The following is a 16,745-nucleotide window of genomic DNA, read 5'->3' on the forward strand; positions in this document are numbered from 1 at the left end:
CATAAAATATGATTTTAAGACACTAATAATAGAATCAACAATGAGAAAAACATATTAAATAAAATAGTGACAGACTTAAGATTTTCACTAAAAGGGGTTGGAAATATGAAGAACTAAACACATGAAGGTTCAACCTCTACTATATATACATAAAAAAAAAAAAACTATTTAAACATATGTATAAATATTGTAATTTTCAGTCAAAGAGGGTTTGAATGAACCCTCTTAGCCTTACCTGACTCCCCCGATAAAACAGATGGGTCAAGAATGATCATTTCAACTTCATCTCATATCAATTTCCGATAAGATTCTATAAAAATAATTACATTGACTGGTGATGGATTTATAGTCCATATATGAATAGAAATATAATGACATATAGTATGCAAATTTTTAATCGGGACAATATATATATTTTTAAGTATGTGGAAGAAATAGAAATAGTTGATTAAAAGAGAAGCTCAAGAGCATCAAAAATATGATTTACCTGTGTTGTTCGTGTGAGAGGAGAACGTGGATGAGTATGCTCAACCTATTAGCCACTTCATCAAATTCTCCAATTTATAATGAATAATATTCACAACTATCAAAGTATATTTTTGTACATTTATCTTGTGAGAAGATATTAATTCCTCCACATCATCAATTAGAAACCAAGACTATTGTAGTCTCCAATACAAGATAAATTGTAGCTAGGTACATGTGATTGAAACTGCTTATAATTAATTAGTTGATGTTTAGAGTTCCAAAAGAAATTCAATGTAACAAATGTAAAGAGCACTCCTAATAAATACTACTATATAATTATCCTTTAAGCACATATTGTAATTTAGGGATTCTTGGAGTTACAAGAGTGGCTTCTCACATTTCTTTAAATATTTATTTATTGTGATTATTGAATAAGTTATTTTTCCACTTTTAGTATTTAGTGTAATATAATATAATGACTATTCAAATACATTTTATACTGCAACATATGAATCTGATCTATAATTATACATGAAAGGTAACTTTTCAACTTACTTGTTCATTGTTTCAAATTAATTAAGGAAATCAATGCATTGATTTTGAAAGAATACATTACACCTTCATTTGAATCTAGTCCATATAATTGAACCATACAAAGTAACCCTTCATATTGTTAACCTTTTGAGAGTAACTAAGAAAATTAATGCATAGTATTTTAAAAGAATGAATTATATTAATTTAATTTAACACCTTCTCAGTTTTAGTATTTAGTATAATATAATATGATTAGCTACTTAATATTTAATTAATTAAATATTTTATAATATTATGATTGAATGTAGGGGTAAAATGGTAATCCAACTTTGTACTTTGAGTTTTCCACTTTTAGTAATATATATAAAATAAAAAATAATATAATAATAATATAAGATATGAATGATATGATATGATGATGCTATGTACATTGCTTTATCTATCACAACATTTCAAATTCTTCCATTATGAGAATTATGATTATGATTAAAAACAATATCAATGTACTCATTTATCAAGAAAATAATAATTTAATTATTAAAGGGCTTAAGGACTTAAATTCTACCATTATGTAATTAAAATATTTGTATTTAATTAAATAATTAATCAAATTTTAATTTAGTAAAAGGGTAAAATGGTAATTCAACTTTTCACTTTGGAGTTTCCCACTTATAATAATATATGATTTACATACTTCAAATACAACTCTTTGACTTTTCTGAGGCATGACATACTAATTACTTAAGTGAACTTGATTTGGATTTCAAAAGATACGCGTTTTCATGAGGTCAAATACTACTATATTAAGATATTTAAATTAACTAAGAGAAGTGGAAAAAGCTTAGTTGATTTTCTTTCCGAATAAATGTAATATTTTCTAATAATATAGTATAATATAATATAATATACTGAAAAGTGAAAAGGCTACCATTAGTAAATAGAATAAGATAAAATTTATAAAGAAGATAAAAAGACTACATGTATAAGAAGATTAAAAATTATTTCAATTAAGTAGTAGGCTAACATTAAAACATATAAATTATTATATTTAATAGCAGGATTTACTTTATAATAAATGACTATTATTTTTTTATTTAATAAAGTATATATTTTATTATATTTTAATTTGGTGTAGGAGTAAAATGGTATTTCAACTTTTAACTTTGTGGCTTCCCACTTTTAGTATAATATGATTATGCGAAACCTTTTATTTTAATAAGTGATATAGATGAGGTGCTTTTTAAAGCGGCGTAATATTTTTGAAATTAAAAATATTAAAGTTAGAGTGTCTATTTTAGAAAAAAAGAAGGGGAAATTTGTTGATGTGTTAAAATGAAATAGGCAGACAACGCTAATGACTTTAGTTAATTAGAAGATATTAATTGATATCAACTAGTCACCGTCTCAAATTTTTAATGCTTATAACAGGTAAGATTCTTAATTATTTTTATTTTTATTTTAATATTTAAATATAGATAAGAAAATAGTATTATAAGGCAATTTGGAAGATTGGTTTTTGAAAGAAAATGGAGTAGGAGATGATGATGATTTTACCTTGGAAATGAATATTCTGATCGGAAAACTATCCGGAATCAAAAAAATCAACAGCAGCAAAAATGAGCGGCTTGTTTCCCTTTGGAGACTTTTTCTTTTTTCTAATATAATTTTTAACATTGGGAATAGATATATTCTTCCATATTTGTTGGAAAAGAAAGGGAGCGAAAGTGGAGATATGAAAACTTAGGAGAGTCTTTTTTATGTCCCAAGTAGGGCACATGGATTAACAATTGTAGTTTAAATGCATTAGTATAGTTGTTTGTTTTGTTAAGATCTTTAAGTCCAGATAGGATAGAATCTTTCTTGTCCTAAGATGTAAAAGGAGGTTAGGCTTTATGTCTCCCTCTATTTGGTTGTTAATATCATTAAGTTAAAAAAAAAGGGAAAGGCTCAAATATGCCATCGAACTTTCAGAAAAGGATAATTTATGCCATCCGTTAAAAGTTTGGCTCATCTATGCCATTACCGTTTAAGAAAAGGCTCATTCATGCCATTATTTTTTAACGGTGATTTTGCAAAACCATTTTTTGCACGTGGCCAATTATAATTCGGCCACGTCATTATTATCTTTTATAATAAAAAATCAAAATTCATGAACAAACATTGAATTAAAATAACTCACCCAAATTTAAACCCCTATAGCCCATCAATAACCCAATTTTCATTCACTTTTAATCTAAAAACCCTAACTAAAAAAAGAAGTTGCTTTCACTTCTATAAGGATGACCAACTCCTTCTCCTTCTCCGACGAATTTACTGATCTTTCTTCAATCTTGTTTATGAAGATTAAAGAGGTTAGTTTACATATTACTACTGAATATTTATTTAATGTGGTTGGTAGAGGATTTCAAGAAAGTGTACATATGGGGTTCTAAATCATGTGGGTTTGTTATTTTTGTATTTGTAAATGTATTGTTTAATAGGTAATAGGTAATGTTTTTGACTTTTAATGGTCTTTGTTTGTTTCTTTTTGTTGTGGTCCCATATTGTCAAATTTAGGTATTTTTTATGATTGTTCTGTAAATGGTTTAACACTATTTTATAGTTAAAGCTCTCAACTCTTAATGATCTTGTTTGTTTCTTTTTGTTGTGGCCCCGAATAGTATTTAGATGTTAGATTTGGGGGTTTTTATGTGACAATAATATAAAGGGAATCATTGTTTATTAGTTAGAATTTGTCTTTTAATGATGTTATTTGTTCCTTTTTGTTGTGGTTTCGAAGTGTATTCTCTACAAAACTTTTACACTATACTATTCAGTTTCTCGCATTCCTTTAATATTTCTCCCTTTGCCCTCCATCAAGTAATTTGACATGAATCATAGACAAGTTGCTTAGCTACTTTAATTTGAAGACTTGTTTCTTGTTCTTCAATTTATGTTATTATGGATAGTTTAATCATCATATTGGTTATATTTTTATTGTTGTATGTTGCTGGTCCCTCATTTATTCAATTGTCTTTTTTAACATGTGTACATTACTGAAGAATGATTGCTAAAGTAACAATACTTTTTCACTATGGGGTGAATGGGTCTTTTCTCCCCAATTATTGTACACTAAGAAGTTGATGCAAATGTGGCATGAATTTGATCCATACTTGTTGTCTTACAAAGACTTGTGTGAAGAATTTAAAAAAGGAGCTTGGTTATTTTAAAGTGAAACAACTCTTAGTTGTTGGACCATCTGGTAGATAATACATAGTTGAAGGTGATGATGGTATTTGGGCTTTACAATGTCTGATGTGTCATGAGTTTAAGAACATTGACTTATTTGCTATAGATGATACGGTGATACTCATAACATTCTTCATCATTTAGAGAGATATCATGTAGATGTTGAAGCTGCATCAAATAATGAACATGTACCAGAGAGATTATGATTGTGAGGTTGATACTCCTTCTGATGTGGAGTATTATGATGAAGAAAGGCTTCAGTTGTTTGAGAAACAAAGAAACAGTACTGTAAGTGATAAATTGGAGCACTACAAGGAATTAGAGAAGGGGATGTCATTTGCCACCATTGAGGAAGCTAGAAAGATAATGAACTACTATGCTATAGCTAGTAGACGTGGATTGAAGATTGAAAAAACTGATCGTAGCAGGGCTAGGTATGTTTGTCAAGTTGGATGCCCTATTAAATGTAATATTTCACAGGATAAAAAAGGGGCTTCTGGATTTAGTATAAAAATTTTGATAAGTGAACATACTTGTTTTCCATGCTACAAAAATTCGAGGGCTGATTCGACGACATTAGCTCAATACTTCAAAAGTAAATTAATGAGAAATCCTAAGTACACTGTGAAGGAAATGAAAGAAGAATTATCAACTGATTTTGATTTGAATGTTACAAAATTCAAGCTAAAGAGGACTAAGGTGATAATCCTTGAAAAACTAGACGGGAGTTTCAAGGATGACTTTAACAAACTTGAAGCATATGGAGCTAAATTAAAAAAGTCTAATCCAGGAACTGATGTTGAAATAAACATCTCAAAAGATGCTTTTGAGCAAGGTATAAGAAAGTTCTTGAGGATGTACATATGTTTTAATGCCTTGAAGGTAGGTTGGAAAAGTGGATTAAGACCACTCATTGGTTTGGATGGTACTTTCTTGAAGGATAGGATCAAAGGTCAATTGTTGGTTGCTGTGGGACAAGATTCTATGAATCAATTCTATCCAATTTCTTGGGCAGTGGTTGACAAAGAAACTACCAGGACATGGTCATGGTTTGTGGAGCTTTTGAAGAGGTCTTTGGACCTTAAAGATGAAAGTGGAGTGACTTTTATTTCTGACATGCAAAAGGTTTATCATTTTTTAAACATTTTTCATTATATTTTTTTGACATATTTTTTGTTTTAATCGTGAACTCTACTTCATTTCTATCTTCTTTTTAATCTTACAGGGGTTACTAGATGTTGTGAGCAATGTACTTCCTGATTTTGTGTAAGACACATTGAATCTAATTGGCTAAAAAAGTGGAGGAGCGGGGAAATGAAAAAGTTGATGTGGTGGTGTGCTTCTTGGAGCACATATGATGAAGAGTTCAAAGATCAACTCAACAAGCTAGGCAAATTGGATGCAGATGCTGCTAAGGACTTGATTAGTAAACCACCTCGGGCATGGTGTAGGGCCTACTTTGACACACAGTGTAAGAACACAAAGGTTGACAATAACTTCACAGAATCCTTCAATGCTTGGATTTTAGAAGCAAGAGGTATGCCAATTATCAAAATGTTGGAGGAAATAAGGATTAAGGTTATGACTAGGTTGGCTGAAAATGAAGACAAAGTTAGGCATTGGAAAACTGAATACAGTCCACAATGCATGAAGTTGTACAGTGATTATAGGGCAATAGCACATGGATGCACTATGAACTTTAATGGTGATTATGGTTATGAAGTGTCTAAAGGTGATGATAGGCATACTGTGAACTTAGAGCATATTAGATGCACCTGCAGATTGTGGGACTTGTCTGGAATTCCCTGCCCTCATGCCATTAATGCATTTATGCATAAGAAAGTTGTTCCAGAGATACAAATTCACTGGTTTTACAGTAAAGAAGCCTATTTGCTGACATACAAGCATAAAATACAACCTGTTAGAGGAATACAACTTTGGAATGTTGATCCTGCTCATGCAATGGAACCACCTGATATGATCAAAACGATTGGAAGACCCAAGAAAAAAAAAAAGAGAATAATAGTTGAAGCAAGAAAAAGAAAAGGTGAATGGAGTTCATCAAGAAAAGGTTCTATAATGACATGTAGTAATTGTGGGAAACAAAATCACAACGCAAGAGGTTGTTATAAGGTATATTTTTAACATATTCTCTTATTTTAGGTAAATTTTTAACTTGCATTAATTGTGTATTTTTGGAGATTGCAATAGTTGGAACTATTTTTAGTTGAATAAAAATAGTTGAATAGTTGTTAAGACTGTTTTTAGTTGTGCATTTTTTTAGACTTCAATTTTGAATATTTGAAAACTGAAACTGTTTCAGTTGTTGGGACTGCTATGGCTTTGTATCTCCTTAGACTGCAATAGTTAGAAACATGAGTGAATATTATTTTGTTTGATAGGCAAAAGGGGCTGACCAAATTTCAAAGAAAAAATTGGTGAGACATCAACTGGAACACAACAATCTGGCCATGCCTAAAAAAGCAACAGTTATGAGCCTGAATTTGGTACGCAACCATCTCAACAATCTGCCTTTCAAACTCAATTTGATACTCAACAATCAACAGCTTATGGACCTGATATTGGTGATGATGAAGACCCAATATTGAGGCCAAAAACCGTCTCTGAAGCTGATACATTATTGGCCATGAGAAAGAGCATAATGACGTCATCAACTGGTGGTAGAAGAATTCAATTCACCGGAGATGCAACTGGGGTGTCAACTCCAACAAACTTGCCTTATTCACCAACAAAGATAACTTGGCGAGGAAAGGAAGCTATTACATGCAATCAGTTACTAAATGAAGCGAGGAAAAAACGTATCAAGATGATGGCAAGAAAAGGGCAAGGAGAACCAGCCCCCGATTCTTCTGAAATATGAAAGTTGTTTTGTTTTTCTTTTGTGATGCGTAGACATTTTAAAGGTTAAACCTTTTATTTTGTGATGCCTAGACATTATAAAGGTTAAAGCGGTTGACATGTGCTTTTTGTTTTTACAATTAGTTTAATCTTAAAATGACAATTACCTATTTTGTAATACGTATCAAGATTATGGTGCTTTCTAATCTCATTTTGATATGCTTCTCTAGCAATTCTCTAGCAAAGTTGTTTATTTTGGGCACTGTTTTTAAAACCATGATGTAAGATGTCGTTTAAACACTCTGCGATAGGGCGTGATATGGGTAGAGTTATTCCCTTGTGATTAAGGGAGGGATGGACAAGCTTTTGCGATCGACCAAGATAATTGGAGCGACTGAGTAGTTCACGAAATTTTGAGAGTCAAACAATATAAATTTCAACCAACATTTTAAGATGTATTTTTCATCATATTTGATATGAAGAAGGTTGCAAGTTGTAATACTTTCCGTATAGTTTTTGGCGCAACATGACAACTAAAAAGTATGTTGATAGTAGTAATAGAAAACAAGTAATTCGTTCGTCCAACCTGACTTTCATTTATGATAAACACTGAAATGCAACACAAAAAAAGAAAATAGATTACTACACATAATCCCTATGGCATGTTTGACTCAAGCAGCCATGAATTTGTAACTGAATACTCTTTCACTGCTACTTTCAGATGTAATAGGCATCACTGTTAAATTGTGGTGAAAGGACGAAACCACCATCGTAGGATGAGTAACAATAGCTTTGCAATCTCCTTGGAAAAGTGAAGTCTTGAAATAACCCTCAGCATTTGTAGTCCCAACCAAATCCTCATGTGTTAATGACACATGAATTTTGTCAACAACATCTCCAGTAGCTAGATTCTTGAAGTTGTAATCAGTCAAACACATTTTATAACATCCATTTGGTGTCCATTGCTCGGTGTCCACGCCGTACGTGAATAGACTAACTTCAAGTCCACAATAACACCTCCTGTTTGAACTAGAAGAGACATTCGACCCCTCAGACATTGTTAGAAAATAAATTAATTGAAGAAAGATCAGTAAATTCGTCGGAGAAGGAGAAGGAGTTGGTCGTCCTTATAGAAGTGAAAGAAACTTCTTTTCTAAGTTAGGGTTATTAGATTAAAAGTGAATGAAAATTGGGTTACTGATGGGTTATAGGGATTTAAATTTGGGTGGGTTATTTTAATTCAATGTTTGTTCATGAATTTTGATTTTTTATTATAAAAAATAATAATGACGTGGCCGAATTATAATTGGCCACGTGTAAAAAATGGTTTTGCAAAATCACCGTTAAAAAATAATGGCATGAATGAGCCTTTTCTTAAACGGTAATGGCATAGATGAGCCAAACTTTTAATGGGTGGCATAAATGAGTCTTTTCTGAAAGTTCAATGGCATATTTGAGCCTTTTCCCAAAAAAAAAAAAAGCGAGGGCACATGGATGATGTCATAATTAGTGGTTATACCACTAATTTTTCAAGACTTACGACTTAACTAAGTCTTGAGAATGGTTATTTTCCCAACTCTCCCCTGTCTCCATCCCCACAATCTCACTTCATCACTTTTTCTCATTTTCCTTACCCTTTTCCTTTTTCCAACCTCTTCTACTCTTTCCATTGAAGTAAAAAATGTTGGCATGATTTTTGGTTGTTCACAATCTCGTCGTAGTTTGGAGTTGATTTTGAGTTCTGTTGGATTGGGATTATGGTGGTGACCAGTGGCACTAAGGAAGAGTATTGAGGGTCTATTGGGTGGTCTGGTTGTTTCTAGTTGTTCACAACTAGCGGCGTTGTGAAAGTCAAGACTGGAATTAGTTTGGGGTTTTTGTTGTTGTTGTTGATTCCCGTTGTAAGAGAAAAGAAAGAACCCTTGCAGAAACAAAAATAACGATTCTTTTTTAAAAAGGGTTATGGTTGTAACAATCATTAAAACTACATTATAAAATAATTTTAAGTTAGGTTTTTTTTAAAAAAAAAAACACATCCATTCGATTTAGGGTTGTTTATGTACAATTTTTTAAAAATAATAAAATATATTAGTAATTCAACTTTTATCTATATAGATATAGTAATATATGAGTACTTGATAATTTAATTTTTGGAACACTGTACGTGTCATCATTTTATTTGTTTATTTGACATGTAATAATAAGTGGATTAGAGTAAATTATCTCACATATTGCATATACTCTACTCAACTTAATTTTGTATAAACTCTATTCATATGCATGCCCAATCATCCCAACATAATGTCAGATATAAACGGCTATTCTTAGGCTTCTCCTTCTTTTATGTTACAACATTGTACTGGTTCTCATTTCTTTCTATTTTAACATCCAATTTCCATAACATATATACAAATCTTTTTTTTTTTACGTTAAAATGTATTTTGAAGAAGAATAAAACAACTTTTTTAAAAAAAATTAAGCAAAAAAATAGAGAAGAAAATGTTATTACCGGTACTATCAATTTCCATTTGGGAAAATAAAAACAAAAGGCTTCTTACAGAAGAGATCTTTGTAAACGCTTTTGGAAATCACCATATCAGATATGAATGAATTCGAGATTTTGATTACTTGAAAGTTACATTATCTTCAATCCTTTTGGTTCGTGCTTCGTTCTTTTACATAATTCTCTGTTTTAATTCTATCTCTCATATGCTTGCGACATTGCTGAAGAAATCGGAATTTTGGTCCATCAACACGTTCATCTTTATGTGATGAGCGTTAAAAGGACACAGATTCGATAAATGATTTAATCTCAATCAAAAAGAGATCTGTTTTTATAAAAAAAAAATCCTATTTTTCATTGTTGTACAATATCAAACTTGTGATCTGATGTATAGAATTTGGCTGCATGACGTCGTTACTGAATCAATTTTTTTTTATTTTCAGGTTCTTTGGTTGAAATTTTAATAATGTCGACAAAGCCGACACCTTTAGAGTTACCTGAGGTCAATTTTACTCTGTATCGTATTCCCAATTTTTACTTGACATTTATAGTTCATCATATGCAGAAATTCTTATATAAGTTTGAAGATATAAAACAGTTATTTCTATTTAAATGGAGAAACATGCTCTAAGCGGATTCATATAGTTAATCTCAATTATTTTGGCATTGAGACGTAGTAATAGTGATTGTTGTTTATTTCTGTTGAAAAAAAAATCAGCTCTGGTTCAACTTCATTTCAACAAAAGTGGATCTTTAAAATACAATAGGTTTACAAAAACAACAGGTGATTCTTCCCATCTGTCCTAGTTTTGGTGGACAAATTTACCTGGTACTTGTTGCTGGTGGACGCCATGGTCATCAGAAAAAGGAAAATGCAATATGTTTAAATATTGTATAAACTTCATGTATGATGATGATCGATTGTTCGTCTTCTAATTTTAATGCTAAGTGTGAAGTTTTTTGTAAATTCCATAAGATTTGGTTAAAGTGTTATTGTGGTGTTAAGTACATTTTTTCAATGTATATTTGCAGATGAGCACGATGTCGTTAGAAGAAACATTTCATCCGAGTAAAGTTAGGGAAAGCACAGAGAGTAGCTCGAGTAGTACTACACCCCTGAAGCCACACACTGGTGGTGATGTTCGATGGGATGCGATTAATTCTGCTACTGGTAGAGGTGGACCTCCTCTTAATCTAAGCAATTTTCGGTTATTGAAACGTCTTGGATATGGGGATATTGGAAGTGTGTACCTTGTGGAACTCAGGGGAACAAATGCCTTCTTTGCAATGAAAGTGATGGATAAAGGATCTCTTGCAAGTCGAAATAAATTACTCAGAGCACAAACAGAACGCGAGATTCTTAGTCTACTTGACCACCCATTCTTGCCAACCTTATATTCTCATTTCGAGACTGACAAGTTTTATTGCTTAGTCATGGAGTTCTGCAGTGGAGGTAACCTCCATACGCTCCGTCAAAAACAGCCCAATAAGCACTTCACTGAGGAGGCGTCTAGGTTAGTACCTTTACGATCTTTACCCTACTCGATGCTTAAACATTTCACAAGTATTACTACTAGTATAATTCATCCTGTTTATTTGTATACTCTTATCTCTCAAATGGGCTGATATAATTATTACAGATTTTACGCATCAGAGGTGTTGTTGGCACTTGAGTATCTGCATATGCTAGGAATTGTTTACAGGGATCTTAAGCCAGAAAATGTACTAGTGAGAGATGAGGGTCATATAATGCTGTCTGATTTCGACTTATCTCTCCGTTGTTCTGTCAATCCAACGCTTGTTAAGTCTTCATCTGTACATGGAGGAGGAGGAAATCCTAGCAGTGGATCCGGCATTTTAGACAATGACAATGCAGTCCAAGGTTGTATTCAGCCCTCGACTTTTTTCCCTCGTAACATTCTCCCTACCAAAAAGAATCGCAAGTCTAAATCAGATTTCGGGCTTTTTGTGGGAGGATCACTCCCTGAGCTTATGGCAGAGCCGACTAATGTGCGCTCCATGTCCTTTGTTGGCACTCATGAGTACTTAGCCCCTGAGATAATTCGCGGAGAGGGGCATGGTAGTGCAGTTGATTGGTGGACTTTTGGCATATTCTTGTATGAACTTCTGCATGGGACAACACCTTTTAAAGGTGCTGGAAATCGCGCCACGCTCTTCAATGTTGTAGGACAGCCTTTGAGATTCCCAGAAACTCCGCAAGTGAGTGCTATTGCACGTGATCTTATACGAGGCCTCCTCGTGAAGGAACCACACAAGAGAATTGCATATAAGAGAGGTGCTACTGAGATAAAACAGCACCCCTTCTTTGAGGGCGTTAATTGGGCTTTGGTGAGAAGTGCTGTTCCTCCCTCTATACCTGAACCTGTCGACTTTGCTCAGTACGCTAGTAAAGAAGCATCAGCTCCTTGTTCAGATAAGAAGATGCCAGATACCGAAATTCATGATAAAAGCAAAAACACTTCAAATGATTCTTCATATATCGACTTTGAGTACTTCTAGGAGCGGATTTAAGTTAGTACAAAACTTTGAAGTATAAATCGAATGGCTTCTAACCAACTTTGTATCATCTTGAAGTATGTTCATGCAGTGTGTTTATTGTGTAGAACTGCGTAACAGTGTAACTTCCAAGTGCTCCTAGAAGAAAGCAACTTGAAGTACTTTCGGACGAAGTATTTTAATTTCCTTGACTGAAGTTTTAGTGGTAACTGCTGCTGATTAATTGTGAATATAATTCTGTGATACTCCATTCTTTTCATTTCATATGAGAGTGTATTGCTTTACCTGAATTGTAAGATATTCATTTGACTTACATTTTGATTGTTTAGTAATCCATCCCGTTAGAGTAATAATACACATTTTTGATTGATTTTTCGTGCAAGTGTTGAGATCGTCTCACGAGATGTGGATGTTAGGAAGGATGGAATTTAGTAATGGTGTTTACTGAGTTGTACCTAAATCGCGATATCAACAAAAGAATTGTGACTGGAATTAAAACTAATTGCTTTAAGCAGTTGAAAGTCATAGAACCTGTGTTAAAAATTTGCTCCAAGCCGATTTCGACTCTCTTGAAATTGGAGTTCTATTCCATAAACTAAATGTTTTTCTTTTTTCTTGTTTCACATTTCAAAAAACAAGAGCATTTCTTACTCACTTTAGACTGGTTGTACCTCTCTTTTCAACCGTATTGTGACAAGTTTTTATTTAAATCAATAACTTCTCTAAGGAAGTTATAGGGATAAGGTACAAGTACCCCTCAAATTATGATCGAAATCCCAGAGATACATCTTAACTAAACCAAGGTCCTATTACCTCCCTGAATCCATTTTTTTGGTAATTTTGTACACCTCTTTGGCTTACGTGGCATCCAAATATCTCCCATGCTCCTCAACTACGTGGAGTTACGAAGTGTGCCACGTAGGGGGTAATAGGATCTTAGTTTAGTTAAGGTGTGTTTTTGAGATTTCAGTCATAGTCTAGTGGGGTATCTGCATCTTATCCCGAAGTTATATTCATCCATCTTTACCTTCTTTTTAAAGCTTACTCAGGCCTCATATAATGCCTCTCGTGCGACTGTCTGAAATTGTTTATCTCATTCTTGAGTTGAATACATGTGCTTGGAGGAAAGAATCTCTTCAAAAGTATTGCTCTGAGCTCTGCGCATGTAGACATGAATGCTTCTAGTAGCTCTCCTAACCATATAGTTGCTTCGTCTATCAGAGAGAATGGAAACAACCTCAAGTGTATACCTTCTTGAAAGATACCTGGATGTTGTATGCTAGACACACCTTAGTCTTTTGTATATTTGTTCGAGTCTTTAAATGCCAGAGCACCAAACAATCCTTTAAGGCCCAATAAGTGCAACATCGTGCTGGTGATATTGAAATTGGCATTGCCCACAGCGGTGGAGGTCGAATGGCCCCAGCAAGGCCCACTTGTGCAGTAGTTGTTGCACTGCCCTCTTATTATCCTCCCCAGTCATAGTGAAGTTCAGCCTTAGATGCTTGAATGTGCAGTCAATTTTTGGATCAAGTGGAACTAAGGGAGATCATTTACTCCTTGTATAGGGCATACATTAAGGCAAAACCTACGATAGACAAAAACAACAACTAGAGTAATTTATGAAACAATAATCACTTGATGAATTCCTACAAACTGTAATCTCTAAACCTCACTCTTCACGACCCGATTCCTCGAGTCATGATGGCACCTACTATAACCCCCAAGTAAGTAAGCCAACCCGTAACCTAGAACGACAAGTAATGAGTATAAGGGTAGAAATAAGAAGAAATCATACTATAACAACAAAACAAGACATAAGCGGAAGCAAACCAAAATTATATACAAAAAGATACCTCCTAGAACTTGGAATTCACGAGTACAAAGTTGAGCTAATCAAAGATTACAAGTCTCAAAAGTGGACCAAAAACAAGTTGTCATAAAAGCAAAAGACTAGATATACAATATACAGAAGAAGACAAGCAAGTCCAGCACACCAAGTGTTCACCCTCGTCTCCGATCTTAAAATTGTTGTTGGCACAAACGATCACCGATGGTAGCTGGTATTGGGACCTGCATCACAAAACAAATGCAGAGTATAGCATGACTACCAAAACAAAGGTACTTAGTAGGCATCATAGGCCGACTAAGCAGGAAGGGTAAAGACAATATGAAAAAATTGATCTAGACACAATCAAAGGTCCAAATGGAATTTGAAAGAAAGCACACGAGAGAACCAAAAGTAAATCTATGTACAACTAAACTAAACCTAACTAGACCCCTATAAGCCCAGATGGTACACTCATTCGCAAGCTAAATAAAATCTGAACGGACCCCCATAAGCTTGATAAGTACACATAATAGCTAAGTCTACACAAGAGAAATGCCATAAGTCCAAATCCAATAAGAGCAACTCGGGACTCGAACCCAAGAAACGACCTCGAACCGTAAGTAGCCAATATATAGGGCCACCCAGCAAACCAGTAAACTCCTACGGGCGTTAGCCATCCAGCTATAAGGAGTAACTCGGGAGGGGGGTAAATATCACAATCTAGGCCGCCCAGCCAGTAGTAAACTCCTAGGGACGTCAGTCGCCCAACTAGAAAGAGTAAACCTGGGGGCACGTCGACTCCAAAGAGGACCTCATGACAATCAAGCAACTGTACCATCGTGGAATGACATCCACTCACACGAAATCAAAACAAGGCTCCAAGCCTGAACCACTCCAAATCCCAAGTCATCAAGTAAAGCACGAAACCTCCTGAATCTTAACGGGGCCGCGAAAATAGGGAGAGTAAATAGAAGGTTGACGAAGCTCCAATAACGCCTAAACAAAGGCTCATTCTATCAGTCTCAAGTCTGCTACTCTAATCTACAGGGAGTTAAGTCTGAAACGATGTCAAAGAAGAAACCAGGCCTAATGGTCACTAAAGTCGCAAGCCTAAGTCAACAGTAGCCTAATACTACACTGAGGCCAAACATGCTCATGTATATCAAAATAACAACAAATAAGCCAATTCACAAGACAAAGGTAAACATATAACCCCAACTAACATGGTACTACACCCGAAAATAAGATTAATAAAGCCTAAACATAGTATCTAAGAAAAGAAATTAAAAACAACTACGTACCCACCCCCAATTCACTCCAATCAACCTTAATTTACGCAATGAAACTCAATCAAAGAGAGGAAAAGTCGTAGCCTACCTTTAGGTTGACCATGGGTGCTCCAAATCATAATGCCAGAGATTTTCCATTTCGAATGGCCTCGCAACGCTTTCATGATATCAAAAATAGGATCACAACGTCAATACGACCATTTCAATACTAAAAGCCCATAAAACAGAAACAGACCAATTTCGGCGTCAAACGACTGAGTCAGAATTTACGGAATTGAATCCATCAAGAGTCCTAAACAACACGTGCAAACTTGTGTTCCAGAATATAACACAATCTAGGGCTCAGAACAGTCAACAACAAGCAACATGCAAATAATCACAATTAAAAGTAAAGAAAATAGGCTAAGGCAGCCTACTAAAATGAATTTTCATCTCAAACGGAGGATTCCCACCAATCTCCGATCACACAACAGTGTAACCTTGACAATTTCGGATGCACAAGACTTCAAATTACCCAATTCCGAGCTAAAATGAGAGAGAAATTGTCTTTTGAAGTTAATACTCTAACTTGTTATCGCGTCTGGTCTTTAAATAAAAGACCAGACGAAAATACTCTTCATGAACGCAGCCTAGAGGGCCCAAGATCGCAGAGCAAAAGAAGTTTGACCTTCGCAAATGTGGCAAGGATCCCATGAATGCGAAAGCAAGAGAAACCAGGGTCGGGTCCCCGCGAACGCGAAGGTCAAGTGGCCTAACCCTTCGCGAACGCGTCCTGGACCTTGCGAATGCGGTGACCAACTCTCTTAGACTCCATGAACGTGAACCAAGGTTCTCGAACGTGAAGACTGAATCGGTTTGCACCATCTAATATACATCATCTGGTTTTGGGCACACTTTAGATCTCTGACGAGGAGTTCCGAATTTGTTCGGAACCCCGTGCACGCAAAAGAGATATGATACTCTACCAAATTTGATATTCTGGACTTAATAGAGCAGTCAAACTTCTCATACGAGGTAATCTTGGTAAAAATTGGGTCCCACTCTGAAACTTTGTTTTAAGTAAAAATCCATAAGAGGGCTCAAAATCAGCTCGGAAGCCTCGAGATCCACATGAAGGGTCGTTATAGACCAAATTCAACATTTCAGATCTAACCACACTGATAGCTTTCTTATTCGGGCATGTTTACCATGAATATTGACCAAGGTCAAATTTACGCCTTAACTTGAAAGTTAAAACACCTAATGGTACAAACTCGCACTAAAAGCCTTAGAGTTGTACTGACCATGCTACTAGCCTAATATGACCCTTCCAGAGCTGATGGAATAGTCAGAATTGGATTCTAAGGTCATCTTCCTGAACAATTGATAAAAAATAAGGGTTCAAGGTTCAAAATCTCCAAACATAGAAACCCGCATAAAAACAAACGAACGACCATGTGATCGAACTGTCAGTCCCAGCAAGTCATAACTGAATTGGGGTCACTATAGGAACACTCTAGACGATGAGCAGAAGGCA

The 16,745-nt window shown here is 34.5% G+C and overlaps 2 protein-coding genes across 2 annotated transcripts; both read left to right on the forward strand.

Moving 5' to 3' along the window:
- The first annotated feature begins 5,578 nt into the window (after window positions 1-5,578).
- On the forward strand, window positions 5,579-7,111 carry LOC125809921 (uncharacterized). Its single transcript, XM_049489457.1, has 3 exons — window positions 5,579-6,238; window positions 6,515-6,575; window positions 6,721-7,111. The coding sequence occupies exons 1-3, from the start codon at window positions 5,770-5,772 to the stop codon at window positions 7,109-7,111; spliced, it is 921 nt and encodes a 306-aa protein (XP_049345414.1). The 5' UTR covers window positions 5,579-5,769.
- Window positions 7,112-10,630: 3,519 nt separating this feature from the next.
- On the forward strand, window positions 10,631-12,150 carry LOC125810271 (serine/threonine-protein kinase AGC1-7-like). The gene is made up of 2 exons (XM_049489781.1): window positions 10,631-11,106; window positions 11,233-12,150. Exons 1-2 carry the CDS (start codon window positions 10,634-10,636, stop codon window positions 12,110-12,112), a joined length of 1,353 nt encoding a protein of 450 aa, XP_049345738.1. The 5' UTR covers window positions 10,631-10,633; the 3' UTR covers window positions 12,113-12,150.
- Window positions 12,151-16,745: the final 4,595 nt, after the last annotated feature.

This window comes from Solanum verrucosum, unplaced genomic scaffold (genome assembly GCF_900185275.1).
Source record: "Solanum verrucosum unplaced genomic scaffold, falcon-dt-bn FXZP01000276.1, whole genome shotgun sequence".
Classification (NCBI taxonomy): domain Eukaryota; kingdom Viridiplantae; phylum Streptophyta; class Magnoliopsida; order Solanales; family Solanaceae; genus Solanum; species Solanum verrucosum.